This window comes from Eubalaena glacialis, chromosome 14 (assembly GCF_028564815.1).
Source record: "Eubalaena glacialis isolate mEubGla1 chromosome 14, mEubGla1.1.hap2.+ XY, whole genome shotgun sequence".
Taxonomy (NCBI): Eukaryota; Metazoa; Chordata; class Mammalia; order Artiodactyla; family Balaenidae; genus Eubalaena; species Eubalaena glacialis.
The window spans coordinates 85974011-85993105 of record NC_083729.1 but is presented as its reverse complement, the minus strand read 5'-3'; the positions used below and the strand labels follow the sequence as shown (position 1 = coordinate 85993105).

The window sequence follows — 19095 nt, the reverse complement described above, 5'->3', positions numbered from 1 at the left end:
AGGTGTCCCGTGCACACCCCCGGCCTTGCGGGCACAGGAAGCCGCACAGAACCCACCGAGCCTCTGCCACCGTTCACTCTGCTGATCAGATTACTGGCATCTGAAAACTGGTGATGCTCATTTAAGCTCTTCCCTCCTCTGAAGGGAAATCGAAATCACCAGAACAGAGTTGTGCCCGAGCAGGCCTAATACCTGCTGCTTTATAAACCAGAAAACAGATTGCGCGTCTTCCCTCAATGAACTCCTCTGCAGGGAAAAACAAAGGTGGCACCAGGGCCGGTGTGAGCCCAGGCTCCTCGGGGCAGGTTCCCGGGGAGCAGGCGTGAAGCCGGACCCTCCTGAGCACCTGCGATCCAGCAGCTCCCCTCCCCCTCCCTCCAAGGCCGACACCCAGGCCTCAGGCCACACGGGCAAAGCCACAGGCGGGAGGGCACAGCGCCATGCTGGTTTCCTCAACTGGCACGAGAGGGACAGGTGCACCTACCGTCTGGCAGAAGACCACGTCGCGGCGGTACTGCAGGCCCAGGAAGGTGGCGATGGTGGGCGCGCTGTCCTGCATGAGCAGGAAGACCATCGCCTTCTTGGCCTTGTCGCTCATCATGGCCACGCAGTCCGTGAGGGTGGTCAGCAGGGGGTACAGGGCCTCGCTCCACTCACCTGGCACGAGGGGCGGTCAGCTCAGAAGGCGGCACTTCGAAGGCCCCCGGCCCCCAGTCCCGCACCAGCCTTGCCACCCGGCCTGCCCCTCCCGCCTCCGCACGGCCCAGAAGTGGCGCCAAGTTCAGCCCCGGTCTCTGCCCTCCTAGCCTGAAGCTTCTCCAGCAAACGCACCATCAGCCCTCCTCGGGGACCGCCGACACCCCCTCTGGGGACTCTACACACTCACGGCCCCGACTGTTCCTTTCAAGGAAGATGACAGCGAGCTCTGGGAGTCACGACTCAGCAAGAGCACACCGTGTCTGCGGAGGCCAGTGCCTCCCCGGCACCGCCGTCCCGCGCGGGGTACCTGCTATCTGGCTTCTCTGATCCAGGTGGCGAGGCAGAGCCCCGGGCTTCCAGAGCAAGGCCAACCCAGCCTGGCCGAGCCTTTGTGCAGCGGGCACAGGCCCCGCCCACGACTGTGGAAGGACCCTCCCCGGCACTGCGTCTGTAGCCGCAGCCCTCAGTGTCCCTGCCTCCTGCGCTTTCTTCCCCGCCACCTTCCTGCCGGACTCCCTCTATTCCTGGCTTAGTGGGGTTTTTCTGTTTTTGGAATATAAGGAAACTTTGACCCTGTACCAAAACAACTTTTAAAAAATAGAACCTCAGGGGAGAAAAACAGAGTGAAAGGTATTTTTGGTCCTTCCTATTTAAAGACATTTAGAAGAGAAAAGACATGCCCCCATCAGTTATATTTTTTTAACAGGCCGCCAAGCCCAGAAATAGGCACTAGATCATCACCACTGGGTGAGCCCACCCGGAGCGCGGCAAAGGGCAGTGGTGTGCAGCCCGGGCAGGGCACCCTCCTAGGATGGGGTGCGGGTCACAGGATGCCCATAGCCGTCGCCCCACTCAGGACAGGCCCTGGCCTTGTGAGCAGTGCAGCTGCTAGGATGGTCAGCTCCGTCTCAGATAAACAGAATCTTAAAAAGAGAGAAGGGAGCTGTGGCTCTGCTCTCTCAAACTGTGTGCTTCACGCTTTGTTGAGAAACAAATTCAGAGAAACACCTAAAACCTACAGAAGGACTTCCCTGTACTCAGTGTTTGGTCGGTGCAGATTTTCAAGTCTACACAGCCATTCAAACTTTGGAAATGATCTAAGTGTATGTGCAGACACGCTGTACGTGGACAGGGGTTTCTATCGGTAATGGAAAAAAGCAGGCTTAAATTTAGAAAGTCTACAGCAGAAAGGTCATAGCAAATAAATCACAGTGACAAAGAACCCTGCACGGAGGAGTGGAAAATGTGAGTCCCAGGCCCCGGCTGCCACTGAGCAGTGGTGGGTGAGCCGCGGGCAGGTCCCCTGACCCCTCAGCCACGGGGGCCCTTTGCGGTAAAATGGGATGACTGTAGTGGATAATATCCACGTCTTTCTTCCTCTAAAATTCTCAGAGACCATGTTTTTGTTTCTTTGAAGAACTCTGTTGAATCCATGTCAATTATATTCAACAACTGTCAAAAAAGGCCAATGGGCATTAAGTTTTAATAGCCAAGTAGTTTGGGGAAAGGTAGGCAGTCATTAAGACTATTCTTCACCTCAGAAGTAAATACTCTTAGAGCAAGTGTTGCCAATTTTACTTTCTTTTCCACTTAACATGAATATATATATGTAATTAATATGCAAATCATGATCATTTTAACCTGAAAATGATCAGAATATACAAGTGGTCTTATTTGACTGAGCAAGCCCTCTGCATACAATTTTTTACTCTGCCTACTTCTGTTTAAACAAAATCCACATAAGAATGACTTAGTTTTGCTGCATTAGAGGAAAAAAAAAAACAACAAACCAAACCAAAAAAAAAAAAGACACTGAAAAAAACTGTAGAATTGGAAGAATGGTTTAAAAAAAGCACTCAGAGTTTGTTCCGGAGAAGAGATGTGGCCCTGGGCGGGAGTTGAGCCTGATGTCCGCCCAGAGAAGGGCTCAGCCGTGTCTGGATGGCTCCGGAGTTCAATGAGAGCATCAACCAGCCCTTAAGTCAATACCTGTGAGTGCCTCACTCTCTGTTCTCTCACTTAATCCACAGAGACAGGACTAGTAATACAGGTAAGGAAACAGCCTCAGAAAGGCTAAGTGTCTTCCCAGACACACAAAAAGAATGGCCACTTGTACACACATCTGGCTACGCAGCGAATAGTCATTGGGGATAACACATTTTGGGTCAACACGAGGAGAAACCAAACTTCAAAACTTCCAAACAAAATAAATTTCAGGGACAGTGACGAGATTTCCACCAGAACCTAATTAAGTACAGGTGTCTGGGACGTTAGGGTTGGTGAAGGGGTTTACTCTGCCTCCTACATCGAGAAAGTCTGGCTGTGAACAAAACACCAGTGACTAAGCAGCATCCTTGGTGGTGGAGTTGATTCCCCTTGTGGGACAAGCTCCTGACCTCACTGCTCACCTGTAACATTCACTGATGGTGGCCAATCCAGGACTGTGCTACTTTAGGTAGCCTTGCTTTTGTGTATTTTTTTTTTTTCTCATTAATAGGGGAGGGAAAGGAGAAAGTAGGGGGAGAGAGAGAGAGAGAAAATGCACGTGTTCTAACTCAGACTAAATGCAGCTCTGTGGGAAAAGCTAAAGGAACCCTTGGCAGGGGACCTTTTAGTCCATCTGACATCAACTGTGGACAAGCCACCAAAGCTTCTGGAAGTGACAGAGCTCACAGAAGATGAGGAGAGCTGTACAAGCCAGGCTGCCTGAGTGCTGCCTGGGAACCCACTAGACCTCCCCTCAGCTCTACAAACTGCAGGGCACGCAGAGCCGAGGAAAGCCCCAAGCTGCCTCGGGCCAGGGTCATGAGGCTGCCACCCCCTTTCCTGGCCTTAACTGCTGGGGACGGTCACCGCCACGGGGCTCGGGGGAGACGGCGCAGCGAGAAGGCACCGACCTGTCCTGCAGGCAAGCTGGGGGGACTGGGAGTCCAGAGGCAGGTGGGAAGGGGCAGCAGGCCCAGGCCAGGGGAGGTGCTGGGGAGGGCCCAGGGAACTGGAGCTGGAGACCTGCTTGTGACCAAACTAACGTTTCTGGAGAGAGAAACTGAGGGGCTGAAAGCAAACTGGGGGGGTTATGAGGTGCCCAATCAGACTACCCACTGATGAGCAAACAGGGTTCTGGAGTCACGGCCGTGAGCGGCACTGAACCCCCCGGTGCCGTGTGAGTGAGGGGTGCTCTGAGAGCTGACGGGAACAGGGCAGCAAATCCCACAATCACAGCTGGCTGCACCCGAGACATACGGCAGGTGGCCTGCTATGGCATATTTACATGCAGTCAGAGGGCGGGATGCAATCCTCAGGCTGACTGGGTAGCTGTTTTTTGGAGTGTAAGGGAAAAAAACCCCACAACATCGTATTTGGGGGTCTCACGCTCCCTCTGGGAAAACCACAAGCCACATCCAGGGAATTCGATATGAACTAGAGCAGGGGTCGGCACATTTTTTCTGTGAAGGGCTAGACAGTAAACGTTTTAGGCTTTGAAGGCCACAGGGTCTCTGTCGCAACTACTGGACTCTGGCACTGCCCCAAAGCAGCCATGGACAGTACGCGAACGAATGGGCGTGACTTATTTCCAGGCAAATGGTATTTACAAGAGCAGGCGGTGGATGGGATTCACTCGGAGCCGTGGTTTGCCGACCCCTGAACTAGAGTTACAAACACTGATTTCTACATGCAAATGCAGTCAAAAAGATTCCATTTCTAGCACTAACTCCACCTGAAGCCCACAGCAGTGCCTGACAGGAAGTCTAAGGCTGCAGCCAGACTCAGAAGAGAGGATGCCGTGTGATTACAATGCCACAGCATCTGGACGGCTGCCTCTTATCTGCCTCCCCCTCCATGGGATGCTCGCAAGCTCAGGTGAAATCACAGGAAGCGTCATGTACCATGATGTCCCTCTCTTAACCAGGCCACCCACTGCAGGAAGCCTAACGCACTCGTGGACACTGTCTGAAAAGGGTTTAGGACGGGAAAGTGACAGAAACGCACGTGGCAGCCTGCTTCTGGCCACAATACCAGCCCGACGGGCCCCTCACCAAACCTAAGGAAAGTCGCTACGTCCCTCACAATGAGGAAACTCCTAAAATGTTCTCCTAACTCTGGGAGTACAAGGCAATCTTTGACAGCTTAGCTACAAACACGCCCTGACTACTAAGAAGACATCTGCAGAAGCCTTGAGCAGAAACCACGTACCTGGGCTGGACTCTTCAGGAGGGGGACTGCCATCTGCACAGAAATGGAGGGCGACATGGATGATTCAGGAGCGGCACACGGTTCAAACACGAGCAACTCAACTTAGAGCAACTGCAGCAGCAGCGGGCTAAACTGAGCCTCGGAGCAGAGGCCGGGGGCCTGCCTGCCTCCTCCCCGGGAGTCACGTGAAGGTGGTCGGGCTGCCTGGAGCTCACCGCCCGATCCACCGGCGCCAGCATTCATGTTGCTGGTACTTCAACATGACATGCTCTTCGGGGAGAGCAGGTTAACGTGTCACAATGAGATAAGGCCCCCACGTCCATCCCATTGCATGTGCTGGAGCCCACGCTGGCTCACGACATCTGGAAGCAAACTTGCAGTGAGAGAGACTGACCAGTAAATCGAGCGTGCAGCTCAGAGCCCGCCGCCCTGACTGACTCTGGAGCCCGGGCTAAAGGTCGGCTGCTGAGATCCAAAAGGTTAGGGTCCAGTCATGAAACCCATATACCAAACACATGCATGCCAATCTTTACGATGTTTAAGCCAAATACAAAACCTTTATGATTGAGGGAAGTCTAGAATTGGAACATCCCTCCAGGTCCCTCAAAGAATGCCAAGTTTAACTCAATTTCACCTATGCTGAGTCACATCGGGAAGTACTCATTTCAATTTCTCTTCTCCCTTAAAAACTCTAAAATTCCTGGTTAACTGGGTGTGCCACCTGAAACAAACAAGTTTGAAAAGGGATCGTTTGGGCTAAAAGCTTATTTTATTTTATGTCTAAACTTTTCAGTTCAAAGAACATTTTAGGATCCTGAAACAGGTAGTTTCAGATCCTCAAGAATAACCAGAACCCACTGAACGGAGACTTTGACAACCTGGATTGTCCAGAAGGGCGGTGGCAGGGATCTTCTCTCTAATCGTCTTTGGCAATGACTTCTTAAACTAGCCAACGGGACAGAAAATAGAGCAAAATTAAAGGCCTCTGTGTGTTGAAGACTTCAGCGTCTTCACTAGAGCTCAAATATCCTGAGACTGCCTACTTCACAAAGAGGGAAACCACCGTGGGGTGTGTGATGCACAGCGATGACTGTTCAACACCTGTCTGGCTAAAATCAGAATTACCCCAGGCCTTGGAAAAATACAGATTTCTGCCTTTCCATAACCCTTCCTCCAAGATCCCGAGTCTCTATGAGGAGAAGGGTCTAGAAGCCTGTTTTCATGATCTGCAGTGATCCCAAACTGCTGGGCTGGGACCATGCCTGGAGAAGGGATCAGGGGTTCAACCCACTGGGTAGACTCATCTTTCAATCAAACGGGAGAGAGGGATCTCCTCTTAGATCACAGAGGCCCTTGAGATTTGATGACCACTGTGGGCTGCTCCACACACATGCAGATTTTAGCACACAGTCTCAGGGGTACGCGGACCTGGGGTGCAACCCATAGATCTCAGGTTAAGAGAAACCTGGTCCAGGGTTTGAGGGACTCTTCGGGGATGAGGAGAGCAGGAGAGAGTGTGTGGGGGAGCTAATGGAAGTCACCAAATCCTGACAGTTTGCAGGCGGGTCACTTGGGTGGAAAACCAGGAGGAGAGGGAGGCTCACGGAGCCTCTGCGGTCCCCGCTGCGGGGGACTGGTCAGTGGGTCCTGCGGAGCCCTGACCCCAGGCGGGGCTGAGGCGGGGCGACTCCTTGATGAAAGATGAAAACCAAGGACCCAGGACAGGGTAGAAAATTGGAATGAAAAGAGAGAACGCCTTTCAAAGAGGCATGGAGTTGTTCACAGGCAATAAATACGCTGGTGTGAACACAACCCGCCCATTAGGCCAAAACAAGTGCCCCAGGAACTTGGAAGGGCATTGGGAGTCACGACAGAGCCCAGCTCTGGCCCCTGAGGACAAGAGATTGAGTAAAACAAATGGCTCACAGCCTGGTGTTTCCCGATCCTCCCGATCATGCCGAGGTCTGAACGGCTTCCCGGCTGTGCTCAGATTTTTAAATTAAGGATCACGTGCAGGTAATTTAGAGGCATATGGTTTCATAAGTTTCTTTTGAGCGCTGATCAGCAGAGTCAGACTCTCTCAAACGCTTCCTACTCCCATGAGCACAACAGAGCTGATCTGTACGGCACACACAGGTACAAGTCAAGCCCTAAATATTATAAGTAAATGCTCCTTTAAATAACTTTAAAACTGCACTCAAATTTGTTTATATATTTGAAAAATACGGGACGTGCCTAGAAAAAGAGGACATTTAAGTTACGAATACAACAGTATATCCAGTTAAATAAACTATCTCCTGCATTTAAAAAAATCCAATCAGTAACTTTTTTTAAATCTGCAGAAAAATGTTTAAATTGCAAGCAATATTAAAGAGAAATGAACAATGAACTTTCAGAAATTTTTTTAAAGAAACACAATTTACAGTAAAAAAATGAGAGCACGAACAAAGACAAAACAGTTCCATGAACCAAACACAGGTTTGGGGAACTGAAAGTGGAACCCCTCACAGATGGCAGAGTGGAGGACACGGACACCGGGGAAACACAGGCTCAAGTGAGAGCGCACCCTGGGGACAGACTGCAGGCAGACTGGAGGGGGAGGGCGTCTGACAAACCAAAGGAGGATTTACCAAGAGGCTCCGACAGGGAGCGAGACCCTGCCTTGAATAAAAGCTGCCCGGTTCAGAAATGACAAGTCCCGCTGCCAGCGGCCCATCCCTGGCCCAGCTGGGCCTTAACCCGCCCAAAGAGGGGCAAGGAGGCGGCGGCAGCAGCTGGATCTCAGCTGCCTGGCGCACAACCCCACCAGCTCTTACGGGGGAACGGCCAGAGCTGCAGGGACCAGGGACCCGTGGGTTCAGAAGGCACGTGGCCCCCAGCTGTAAGGCGACAGTGGGGCAGAGCGTCTGGTCATGCCCTGTGTCTCTGCAGGCAGCAGGCTGTTTCTGAAGCGTGCCGCTTCACGCCAGCGTCCTGCCGTCTACCGAGAGCCCCACCTTGGAGGTGGCGCTGAACAGAGGAACCTGACTGGCGCCCCCAGACGTGGGAGTGGGGCCCACCCTCTGACTGGGTTACGAGCAAGGCCCAGGGCAGCAGGCCTCTGCCAGATAAAAGCGCGCCCAGCCAGTGACAACCAGCCTTTCCAGACCAGTCCGCTGGGCCTGCCACCAGCTCTCATCCAGAGAGAGCTGCACGCCTCACCTTTTCCTTGATGACTGACACGGTAAGCAATCTCACAAGAAAGGCATCTACCATTCGGCCTCCTTCGGGTTCCCGGATTGGCTGACAAACCAGAAAAGCCCAGGAGCCCGATCCTCCTGGACGCGGCAGCGTGAGCCAGCAGGGCCCTGAGGTCCAGCCTTCGCCGCGCCTGCAGGCTCACACGCGGGCCCCGCAGCCGTGAAGGCTCGGGGAGCCCCCGCCCCCACTGCTCTGGGTGCCGCGACACCCCCTCTGCTGAGAGGCCTCCCTGCAGTCTGCGTGGCGGGCGTGGAGTTAGAAACACACACGGACACACGGACAGCGCTCGAGGCGGCGGTGGGAAGCGGGGTGCGTACGCACGTGTGGTCGGGTGAGGGCGGCATGCGGCGGGGGGGCATGGTGAGGGGGGCGCATCGCAGAGGGGGTCCTCCGGTCGGATCCAGTAGGCCTGGCTGCCCCGGTTACCTTTCCTGCCCGCGCAGCTGCCCGCGCCAGGGAGGCCGTGGTCGCAGCCCTCGCCCCACAGGCGCTCCCGCTGCAGCAGCTTGTCTGCCCGCTGGATGATGCACTCCAGGCTCTTGTCCACGTTCAGCCACACCTTCTCCTGGCGGACCCAAGGGGCGTGGGGTCAGCTCTCCCAGCGGGAGACACGGGGCAGGAAGCAGAGCCTGCCCCCCGCACCGACCCCCCCGGGCGCCGTGCCCACTGAGACCCCGCAAGACGCAGAGAGGGCGAGACAATTCGAATTCCCCGTTAAAGCTGCATCTGCTTTTCCAAAGGCAAGTCAGTGTCCCGTGGGCGTCAGTTTTGAAGTTTGGGGGACGTCTGCTAGCCGCTGTCCTGGAGACCACTGTGGGCACAAGGGCCACGGGAGCACCCGCGTCCCCTCCTCCCTCCCCGAAGCCCTCGTACAAACACCGCAGGAGACTCAGGTCTTCTGGACGGAGGCGGTGGATCGCTCAGCATGGGGTGGGGTGGGGGGGTCCCTGCAGAAACCCAGGCAGCACTCAGGACGCCAGGGCAGGCCTGGGGGAGCGCGCTGCTGCCGCCGGTAATCCGGTGCCCCCAGGACGACACCGCCGAAGAACAGCCCCAGCAAATGACAAACACGAGTCCGTGACGTGTCACTCCCTCAAGGGGCAGACGCTGCGCTCAGAGCCCACCCTGCAGAAGCAGCATCGTGACGGGATGCCAGGGCGGCGTCTCCCAAATCCTCACCCAGATGCCCAGCACCTCAGCTCCCATATCTCCAGAAAGACGTGGCCCTGGAAAGGCTGACGGCCAGCAGAGGCCGAGGAGGCCGGGCCCGGGCTGGGCCCGAGCCCTGCGAGGGAGCGAGGCCTCGCATTTTCCGGGCCGGCTCGCCAGCGGGGCGACGGGCGGGGGCGGCAGAGACTCACCCACTCCTCCTCGTGCCAGTCGACCTGCAGAGAAGACCGGCTGTTCCTGCCCGACCACCGGGCCGTGAGGGTGTCCTGGTCGTTCCTCAGCATCACCTGCTCCTCCTCAGTGGAGGTGGGCGAGGCCTTGGAGGCGATGTAGTCGGGCCGGGCCGCCTTCAGCCCGTGGATGGAGGTGGCCAGCAGCTTGCAGTCGCACACGGTGACCAGCTGCCGGGTCTGCAGGGACACACGCACACCTGGCCGCTGAGCACCCAGGTGGGGCTGCGGGGCCTGGCCTCTCTGAGCGCCCAGCCCGCCCCCCTCTGCCCTCCTGCACGGTGCCAACACCCCAAGCGCTGCAGCCCTCGGGACGTCCGAGGTTAAAGGCTGCCGCATGACAGGCCCAGCTGAATCTCAGCAAGAATTTCCCACAGAAGCCTGGAGAACGCAAGGAGGACGACAGAGAGGCCAAGAAGCCTCTGACATTCTTGGACCCCGGCTGGCCTCTGAGCCTGACATCGCTGGAGGAGGGGCCCGGGGTGAGCCCAGTGCCAGCCTTCACTGGCTTCCCGGGCTGTCCCTCCATCCCAGGGCACAGGCCTCACTTCAGTTTAACCGCTGAGGTCTTATGTTTCATATCTAATACCTGAAGCCCCAGGCAGCAGGATTCCTGGCATAGCACTTGCGGTTCTGGGGAATTCTGCACGCCAACAGCGGCTCTGTGGCTCAGAATTTGACGTCTGACAACGTCACCTTTATTCTATGAGTGGATTTAACCCCCGGCTCTCAGTGTTTTTACTGGGCAAACACACGGGAAGGATACAAGACATTCGGACGGGGAAAAGCAGCTCATCCCAGTGAAGCAGGTGTTGAGTGGGGAAGTGTGACCAGAATCTGTGCGTGCACGTGTGTGTGCTTGTGGGCACGTGTGTGTTTGGCGGAGGCACGTATGTGGAGAGAGACACTGAGTCATGTGAAAAAGCATCATCCGTCAATTTTTAATCAGGATCAGATGACAGTTAATTAGAAGCTGGTTTGTGGACTATATATAAGCCAATGAAATTATACTGTTCTTATATTATGTGTGTATAATAATTCAGTTTCTTTTTTCCAACTGTGAGTACAACAGAAATGTGGCCCAAAATGTGCTGAGTAGGCAGTCACTAAGGAAGCAGAGGAACTGTCCCAGCTTCCACAAGACCCCCGTGCGCTCCCTGGAAAGCCAAGTGCATGAAGCCACAGCTGAGGCTCCTGAGCTCCGGGCTCTGTCACTGGTCTGCCCCCATCCAGCTCTGTGACCATGGGCCAGTCACCAACCCCTGCCCCAGGCCTTGGTGGGAACAGGGTCTGAAGTCAGACCTTCAAGGTCATCCCAATGTCACCATTTGTGTGGACAGCTCTAGGCACACATGAGGTGTCCAGGGGTTTTCAGAAACCCAAGGGACCCCCACCCCCCTGCAGCAGGGTAGCCTCTCCTACCTTGTCTGCTAAGATGGCGAGTGTTCTTTCGAGGCCAGTGGCAGACCTGTCCTTGGCCGCCCTCGAGAGCCGCTCTGCGTAGTAACTCACTTGGGTTTTCAGGGTGTTGATCTGGGCGATGATCTCCTTGGCTCTGACGATGTCCTGTGGTATGTAGATGATGGACTGACAGCTGGATGACGTACTAAAAAGTATGAGAACAGCTTCTAAGGGGTTCTCTCCATCCATGGGGATAGCAGCACCTCCCCGCCCCTGCCCACAACCAGCACGAGGTGAAGCCTCCTGTTACTCAGGGGTGTTTCCTAGGCTAGGCTAGTTGCTGATGGCCAAGAGGAAATCTCAGGAGATCCATTCTGTCTGTACAGCAGAGGCTTGAAATGTTAAAATACAATTAAGTCTTTTATCCATATTTGCACGTATCTGTATTTTTACTGTGTTTCTACCTGTGTGTACAGATGCTGAACCCAGTAGTTACCTGGATGCTCATAATCTTTCACCTGAGAATCTCTTCTGTCCGTTTTTAAGCAGTACCTGAGTGGAGACCTGCTGACACCAGAGTGGTTCACACCGCAGTGAAGGGAGACTGCAGTAGGGGCTGGACATTGCCAAAAGAAACCTGTCTTTTCATTTGGCCAATCAGGACTTCAAACTTTCTGCACACAGACCCACACCCTCCCTCGTGTGTCTACCCCAGCAAGTCCCCAGAAAACTGGGCTTCCATCCTCTCTCCCCTGCTCCGGGACTCCCCTGTTTAAAAATTAATGTTCCATCAGATGAAGGGGGGCATGGAGAACAAGCTGAACTGGAGGCCAGGCCTGGACGCCTCACTGGCTTTGAAGACCAGTCCTTCCCTCGTCCCCCCCTCCCTGCCCCCGAGCAGCATGTGCATCTTGGGATCTGATGTCAAAGCTACTGCCCGGCACAAACACCAGCCTCTGGGGATCCAACTCCACGTCCCTGGCTTCGTGGGACCTTCTAGATGGGGACGGTAAATTGCATGTCTCTTAGCTAAGATCCCCAATCAACCCAATATTATAAGTTTATTTTTCAGACCACCTGAGGAAGCTGAGGGAAACAGGGAGAAGTATAAGGCACCCATCCTTCATGTAAGGAGGGGCCCTGACTGGTCCCCTCGAAGAGCTGCCCCTTTGAGTTTAGGGGAAGAGGGAGGACCACACCCTCCACTGCTGCCCCTGGAGGTGAGGGTCACATGGTAGGACTGAGCCCTTTCCCTGCTGGGCTCTTTCCAGGGTAACCCGAAGCTGGGTCACCAAGAAACCGCCCTGCCCATTCCCCTGACGGACTATGGGGTAAACATGCAAAAACAAAAACCGAAGCACCCCAGAAAAAACAACACCCCAAGCCCAGACACCACAGTGAAAAACGATGGAGTTGCCAGAAGCCCATGCAGCAGGCTGCGGTCAAGCCTGCACAGCACGAGGTGCACACGCTGCTTTCCAATCTGCAATCACTGCCAAATGAAGAGCCGCCATTTAAGACAATTGAGTCTTAGGAATACAATCTCGAAACAGGATTTTTAAAATTTATTCTTCCCAGGAGCCAGTATTTAGAGAACACACGTAACGTGTGCTGCACGTACACATACACGTGTGTATGGAGATGGGTGTGTTCACTTCAGCAAATACAAAGCCTCCAACAAGCGGGACAGAAAGCATCACCCCACTCACTGCGTGTTCCCACAGATCCTGTTAGTAACACGGGAAGAACGTGGCGGGAGTGAGAAAGGATACACTTCAAAGAGCTGCTGTTCATGGAGGACCGTGAACACACGAGCGTGGGAGCCCAACCACAGGCCTAAGCTGGGGGCAGCTGCAGAGCCTCAGCCACGGGGGAGGGTGTCCTCAGCGTGCAGCACCCCGGCATCTCCAGCAGCGTCCACCCAGCCACGGCCCCTGAGCTGCTCCAGCTCCACGATGGCAGCAGTTCTGAGGGCTACAGGTGCCTCACAAGCCCCAGTGCGGAACCCCTGTTCTGGGCCGGGGCAAGCACCCTGGGCGAGTCTGGGGAGGCCTGGAACGGCAGTGGGGACCCCAGGCAGCAGGCATGGTGGTTTCTGGCTGCCATCTCATTGTTGGTGGAAAAAGTCACTTGGTTGTATTAATTCTTGGTTTGCCCTCCAGGAATAAAACTGGCCCTAGTAATACTGTTTTACAAATCTCCATTAACTATTAAATACCATAAAAATGTAAGCTGGCTTCATTCCTACAAGACGTGAAGGGGAACTAAAAACTGAAAAGCCATAGGTTCTTGTAAAAGAAGCCAGGAAGGGACTCCCAAACGCACCAGTGGGTTGACTTGAAATCCCAGCACCTGGGGACCTGCCCGGCCTGGGCTCCTCATATCCTGGAGGAACAAAACTGGGTCTTCGCTTCGAGTGAGCACAGCAATGAACTGCTACCAGACTGGGAGGTTGACACAGCAGACTGGGAAGGGCTATTCATTATCACAGAACATTGCAGTTGGAAAGAGAATTCTGTCTATGAGGCTACAACTAGGAGCCCACGGGGGCACGGAGGGGGAAGCACCTCAGAGGAGGGGACAGTCTTTCTCTGCACGAGAGCAAGACCCAAACACACACTCTCCACAGACAGAAAACTCACCAACACTCCTCAAAACTGCTAAAGAAAAGAACCAAAACGAAATATTAGCAGCTTGTTAGCAAACGGCAAATGCAAAACAAAAATTAAAAAAACAAGTTCTCTTTTGTCAAAATTCTGGAGATCATTTGTCGAGGCCCCGACAACAGGGATGATTAAACTCAGGAGCCCAGCATGCTCACTGGTGAGAGCAATGTCTGCGCATGTGCTCGAGCCCCAGGGAGACGTCCCATGCGGGCGAGTAACACCTGCGCTGAAAAGAGAGTTCCCCTGGTGCAAACCATTCCTGCAGGTGGTTTTATGACATCAGTAGGACATTAAGTAAAAATGTATATAGTATATTAGAAAAATGCTGTAGAAGCATTTAGGGAGTAAGAGGTACTGAAGTTAACATGCCAAATACTTAGGTATCAACACCCCAACCTTCCTGGGACAGGGACAGCCCTCTTGAGCGGCTTTCTCCTCCGGGGCCTCCACGCCAGCCTCAGGTCACACACTCGCACCTCCACGCGGCCACATGCAATGCTGCGACAGACACGCGGCTGGCTGTGCAGAGCCTGGTGGCACAGGAAGCTCGTCTTTGTTCTAATTCCCAGAGGAGCACCGGGTCGGTGAATCCTCGGGGGGATCTGGTGGCCTGGCTTGTCTGCCCTGGGAGGAGCCCTTGGTGGAGACGAATCAAGGTCGAGGAGGCTGCCAGGGGCCTCCCAGAGATGCCGCCCAGCCCTGCGCACAGCCCTGACCCAACTCCCCAGCTGCTCTCCGCCAGCCTGCTCGCCCCTCGGCCCACGACCGCTGCACCTGACCTTTCTTCCCAACCCGTGCAGTCCGAGGTCACCTTGCTCAAGCCCTGACCTGACTCCCGCCCTGGGGCCTGAGGCTCTGGCCGGCACTAAGCCTCCTCCGACTGCCCCGCTGGTCCTCCTGAGGCTGGCGGGCCTTGGCGTCACCGTCCTCAAAGCGCTCGGCTCTGGCCCCTCGAGCCCACGTTCCGCGCAGACTGCCCCATCGCGGCCCCAGCTTGTTCCTTCTCTGCAGCCCCACCTTCTTCTCCCGGCCTCGCCTCCCCGTCTCCTCCAGAACCTCGCTCCATCGGTGTCCTCTGCCGTCTCCCCTCACTTGCCTTCCTCTCTCCTATCAGCCTGAGCACAGGCTCGTCTCGGTCACCTTCTGCGAGCCTGAGGCCTTCACGTTGCTCCTCCACCTCACGGTCCGAGGAGCCCAGGGCATCGGCTACACGCATGGCATCCACTTCCTACACCCGCGCCCCCTGGTCAAGGTAAGTCTGGCGAGTGACGCTCGGGAAGATCACCCACGCCTCGCAGCGTCCAGCACAACAGCTCGGTTCTCTCCCGTCCCCTCTGATCCACAGCACACCCTGCACCCTCCGCTCGCCGGTTTCCAGCAGGCTCCAAGCGCTGGTGCTGACTTTGCCCCAGGGCCAGGCCCAGACCCGTCAGCTCTGCGTCACCAGCACGCCGCCTGCGGCCCGGCTCCCGCCCCAAGGCCCCGCCCCTCACCGCGTGGTGCTCCGCAAGGCCCGCCCCGCCCCGCCCACCTCCCAATTTCCTGCTCAGCGTGGTTAACCCCATACAGCCTCTTGAGCCTTTCTGACACTGGGAATGTTGACCGCCAGCATTCTCCAGGAGAGGAAACGACCTCTCCCCGGCTTCACACTTTGTGACCTTCAACCAACCGACCAGGGCCTGTAAAGGGCAGCCGAGCCCCAGCGTCCACGAGGGCCGCCGCCTGGGGCACCGCTCTCCAGGTGCATTTCCATCCGCTGCCGTTTTCCAGGGACAGGACCACGGCTCGGGTGCCTCGTCACCCACCCAGCTCAGTCACACACACAGAGCAGCACAGGGCCCGTAAGGCAGCTCCTCCCGCCCCGCAAAAGCAGATCGGATGCTGGAGGTTTCTGTGGTCCCGTTTTGACTTTTTTGTTTTTTGTTTTTTTTAACATAGGAAGCGTCAGACAGCAGTACAAGGACGACAGACCCCCTCCAAGAACTTACTGTTTCTTGGTCTCTTCAAATTTGTGCAGCTTTTTGCGGAGACCTCCTGACTTAAAGCCTTGGCAGTGTGCTGCTGGTGCTCCGATGGTGACGATGTCGTAGTTCTGATCTGAATGACAGAAAGCTCTCCTCCATTACTCTGGGCTCAGGCCTGTGGACGAGCCAGCTACAGGGATACGTACACAACTCTGGGATCCCCCGCCAGCCCACTTCCAAGCAGCCTGTGGTTCCCTCAGTCGCACAGCCCGGGCTGCCCGAGGGCCTCTGGAGCCAAGCACCATGATCTCGGCTACGAGGGGCCTGTCTGTCTCAGGGGAGAGTCACACAGGGCAGAGGGCAACTACCCAGCGACACTCAGCTTGCATCCCTCCTTCAGAAGGATGACCTGTGGGCAATTTTCGGCCACAGCAACACAAAGGGAAGCTGGAGGGAGGACAGACAAGAGGAAGGGGTCTGAGCTCTCCACAAAGGCCCTCCGGAGGCCCTTGGGCTGTGCCTCTTTGCCGAGCGCCCAGCAGCAGCACACACAGGGCAGGCTGGGGCAGATGTGGGGCAGCTCAGGGAGAAAGGAAGTGAGATGCGATCCAGCGAGACGGTTACCTGATCCTCCATCGTCCTGAACTCTCATCCTCTGTATGTGTAAGTTTGTGGGAACAAATTCTAACTTTTTATCTGCTTTCAAACTGCTTGCTTTGAACGAGGGACCTAAGGAACGGAATGTGAGAAAATAAAGATGGTCAGCCTGTATCCCCCATTCATGAACGGTGGGTAGAGAAGTGACAGTTTGAGGGTGCTGCTGCGGGTATGCAGGTGTGTGTCAGCAGTGGCCTCGGAAACTCTGAGCTGCCCACGAGCACACTTCCTTCCCAGACGATGGGGGTGAAACGTTGAGGGAGAGCAGCTCCCGGCCAGGAGACTGGTTCGGGGTCCTAGGTGGTGAAAGGGGCCTGGTGGATCCACCCTCGGAGGCTCAGGAGTGACACCAGGCCTTCCCATCATCAGCTGTCAACCAACAGGTCTGACACAGGGACAGGATTTTGTGCAGCATGATGTCAGCACCACTATAAAAAGCAAGTGGGCCCGTGCCAGGAAGTGCCTGTTCCAACTGCAGAGCCTGCCGGCATCCAAGATCTAAGAAGCTGGTGTGACGGGAGCAACACTTCTCAATCCTGAAAAGTGATGAGAAGGTCTGCTCATCACCCCAGGTCTATCGAGATGGGCCAACGCTACACAGCGTCGGTTCTGGCCTCCGGAAAGCACGCTAACGTGTCCCCTTGTACATCCTGGGGGGGCTCAGGAGTTCGGACCGTGTTTTCTAACAAATATTCACAATCTTATTTCTATAATTAGAATACTTAACTAATTAAGTAAAGAACTACTTGCCTAGAGAAAGAGACTATAAATTACACTAACAATCAGGAGAAATAAACATTCCATCTAGTGAAAAAAGACATTTATTTTGCCAGTATGCCAAATGCAGACCAGCCACCATCTACTTTGCACTTTGCCAGGGGAGATGGTTCTCTAGCTACTGACGGGGTAGCCCGTGGCCCGGCGGCACTGGCATCCTGGGAGCCTGTTACAAATGCAGAACCCCAGACCTGCTGTCCACGAGACTCTCTGGAGACTCAGCAGCACGCTGACATCTCAGAAGCTCTGCTCTAGAAGAAGCATGGTGGGGGGTTCAGACTTTCCCAGGTAACAAGCATCCAGCACGGGCAGGTCTCCGAGTCCCTTCAGGCAAACGTTGCCATGTGTCTTAGAAATACACTTAGATCTGTTCTTCAGATTCAAACTAAACCCAGGGCACCATCATCTTGTCATCACTCCTGTAAACTTGGCTGCTTCTCAGCCAAGTTTAGGGACAGGTTCCTATGTTCTGTCCCCACATTAAGGGCTTATGATTTTCCTTAAAAGCCGAAGTTCTATTATAAAGAGGGGAAGGAGGGAAGAATCTGAAGATAGAGAATAAAGTAATAGAAAACCAAAAAAGTCACTCCATTTGGAACCAAAAGGGAATGAGTTAAGCATAGTCTTCTAAACCTACCCTGAAAATGTTTTGAAAATCAAGTGGCATCTTTCGAGAAGAAAAGATGTGTCTATATTTCATTTTCACTTTTGAGTCAAAATGGAGAGCTCCACTCAGACAATTCATATGTAAATATAAGGACCGCTAAACAGTTAAACCGGGAAATCTAGAAAACCCTGCCTTGCTTTGTCTCCAGGCAAAGGGCCTGCATCCTTTTGGCCATTTCACTGATGCTAGACCAAGATGAAGAAATAAAATGAACTAACAGCCTGTGACTTTGTCTCTCCTGAATTTCATCCTACAGCGGTTGTTTTGGCAGATGATACCATGGAAGGAACTTTCGATGCAATTCACACATTTGTCTTCTCAATTAAGATCTGAAAACTCCCTATTTGAGAGAACTCACACCTACATGAGAATCTATTTTTAAAAATCCATTAGAGTGTCTGTCAGTGGGAATATGGGAGTGACCCTGGGTTCCAGATTTCCAGCTGGGAAAATGAGAGCGGGCACCCACCTTTGTACTGATGGAGGTCGGTCAGGTTCTCCTGGTACGTGAGGATGATGGTCTGGTACTGAGTGACGATCTGGCGCCGGAGGCTCTCCCAGCAAGGGGACAGTTCCCCCAGCTCCTCCAGTTCACACACTCTGCAAGCAAGACACACGCATCAGGCCGTGGCGCCGGCTCCCTCCCAGGAGAGGCTCAGGAGTCCTAACCAACCAGGAGGACAGATGGATGTGGACGTGTCATGCCCAGGGAAGGCCCTGCGAGTCTGGAGGGCCAGCAGCAGGGCAGGACAGCAGACAGCTCCAAGAGCGGCTGTAAAAAAGGCAGACCACTGACCACGTGGAAACTGCACAGACAGGTTTTTCATAGGAACTTAGTCAAATGTTCAGGGAAAACTAAGTGAAGAGGGGAGTGGCTCCACCACGGCACCCTGGCGACCTTGACCTTGTGTGTGTCCAGAGGCCACAGGGGCGTGAAGGCTTGAACTACAGCCTGAGTCTGACCCTCCCAGAGCACGGAAGGATTGGAGCCTGAGGGCAACTGCTACAGGCCCTCCCCACCCCTCCATCCCCCCCACCCGGGGCTGTCACTGCCTCCTGGATTCTGGGCGGCATGGGGCTTTCTGCCCTCACCAGAGCAGAGCTGCAGAGTATAAAGCTGTCCAGCAAGCCGGGCTGCTCAGCAACAGGGGTCCCGTGGCTCCTGCTGTGGCCACCTGGCCCCTTATGTTGCACTGTCATCCTATTCGGGTCCGGGACAAGGACCCTGGGAAGCTGGCAACTTTAGCTATCGTTCCCTTTACTATCTGTGTAAGTAATGAACTGTCTAGATCTAAAAGTGCATAGAGAAGAAGACAAGAAAAAAAAGAATTTGTTATATCCACAAAAATGAAAGCTGTTTAAGAACTGAAATATAAACTTCTTAGCTCAGCAGGAAATAATAGCTACATAATCAGAATAATGAACACACA

The 19095-nt window shown here is 54.5% G+C and overlaps 1 protein-coding gene across 7 annotated transcripts in view; it reads right to left on the bottom strand.

The window, feature by feature from the left end:
- Positions 1-19095, bottom strand: part of INPP4A (inositol polyphosphate-4-phosphatase type I A) — a 127290-nt gene that overhangs the window by 22053 nt on the left and 86142 nt on the right. For 5 of the 7 annotated variants that reach the window (XR_009703747.1, XR_009703746.1, XM_061210690.1 and 2 more), the window contains exons 11-18: positions 18135-18265; positions 16189-16293; positions 15589-15697; positions 10956-11139; positions 9495-9713; positions 8455-8698; positions 4894-4926; positions 485-657 (exon numbers count right to left, since the gene is read on the bottom strand). Coding sequence is in view for 5 of the 7 variants with exons in the window: in XM_061210690.1 (XP_061066673.1) it covers positions 485-657; positions 4894-4926; positions 8455-8698; positions 9495-9713; positions 10956-11139; positions 15589-15697; positions 16189-16293; positions 18135-18265 (1198 nt within the window). In the remaining 2 variants the exon portion in view is untranslated. Of the gene's footprint in view, positions 1-484; positions 658-4893; positions 4927-8454; positions 8699-9494; positions 9714-10955; positions 11140-13576; positions 13592-15588; positions 15698-16188; positions 16294-18134; positions 18266-19095 lie in introns of all 7 variants that reach the window. The other 2 variants (XM_061210694.1, XM_061210693.1) reach the window with 2 other exon arrangements.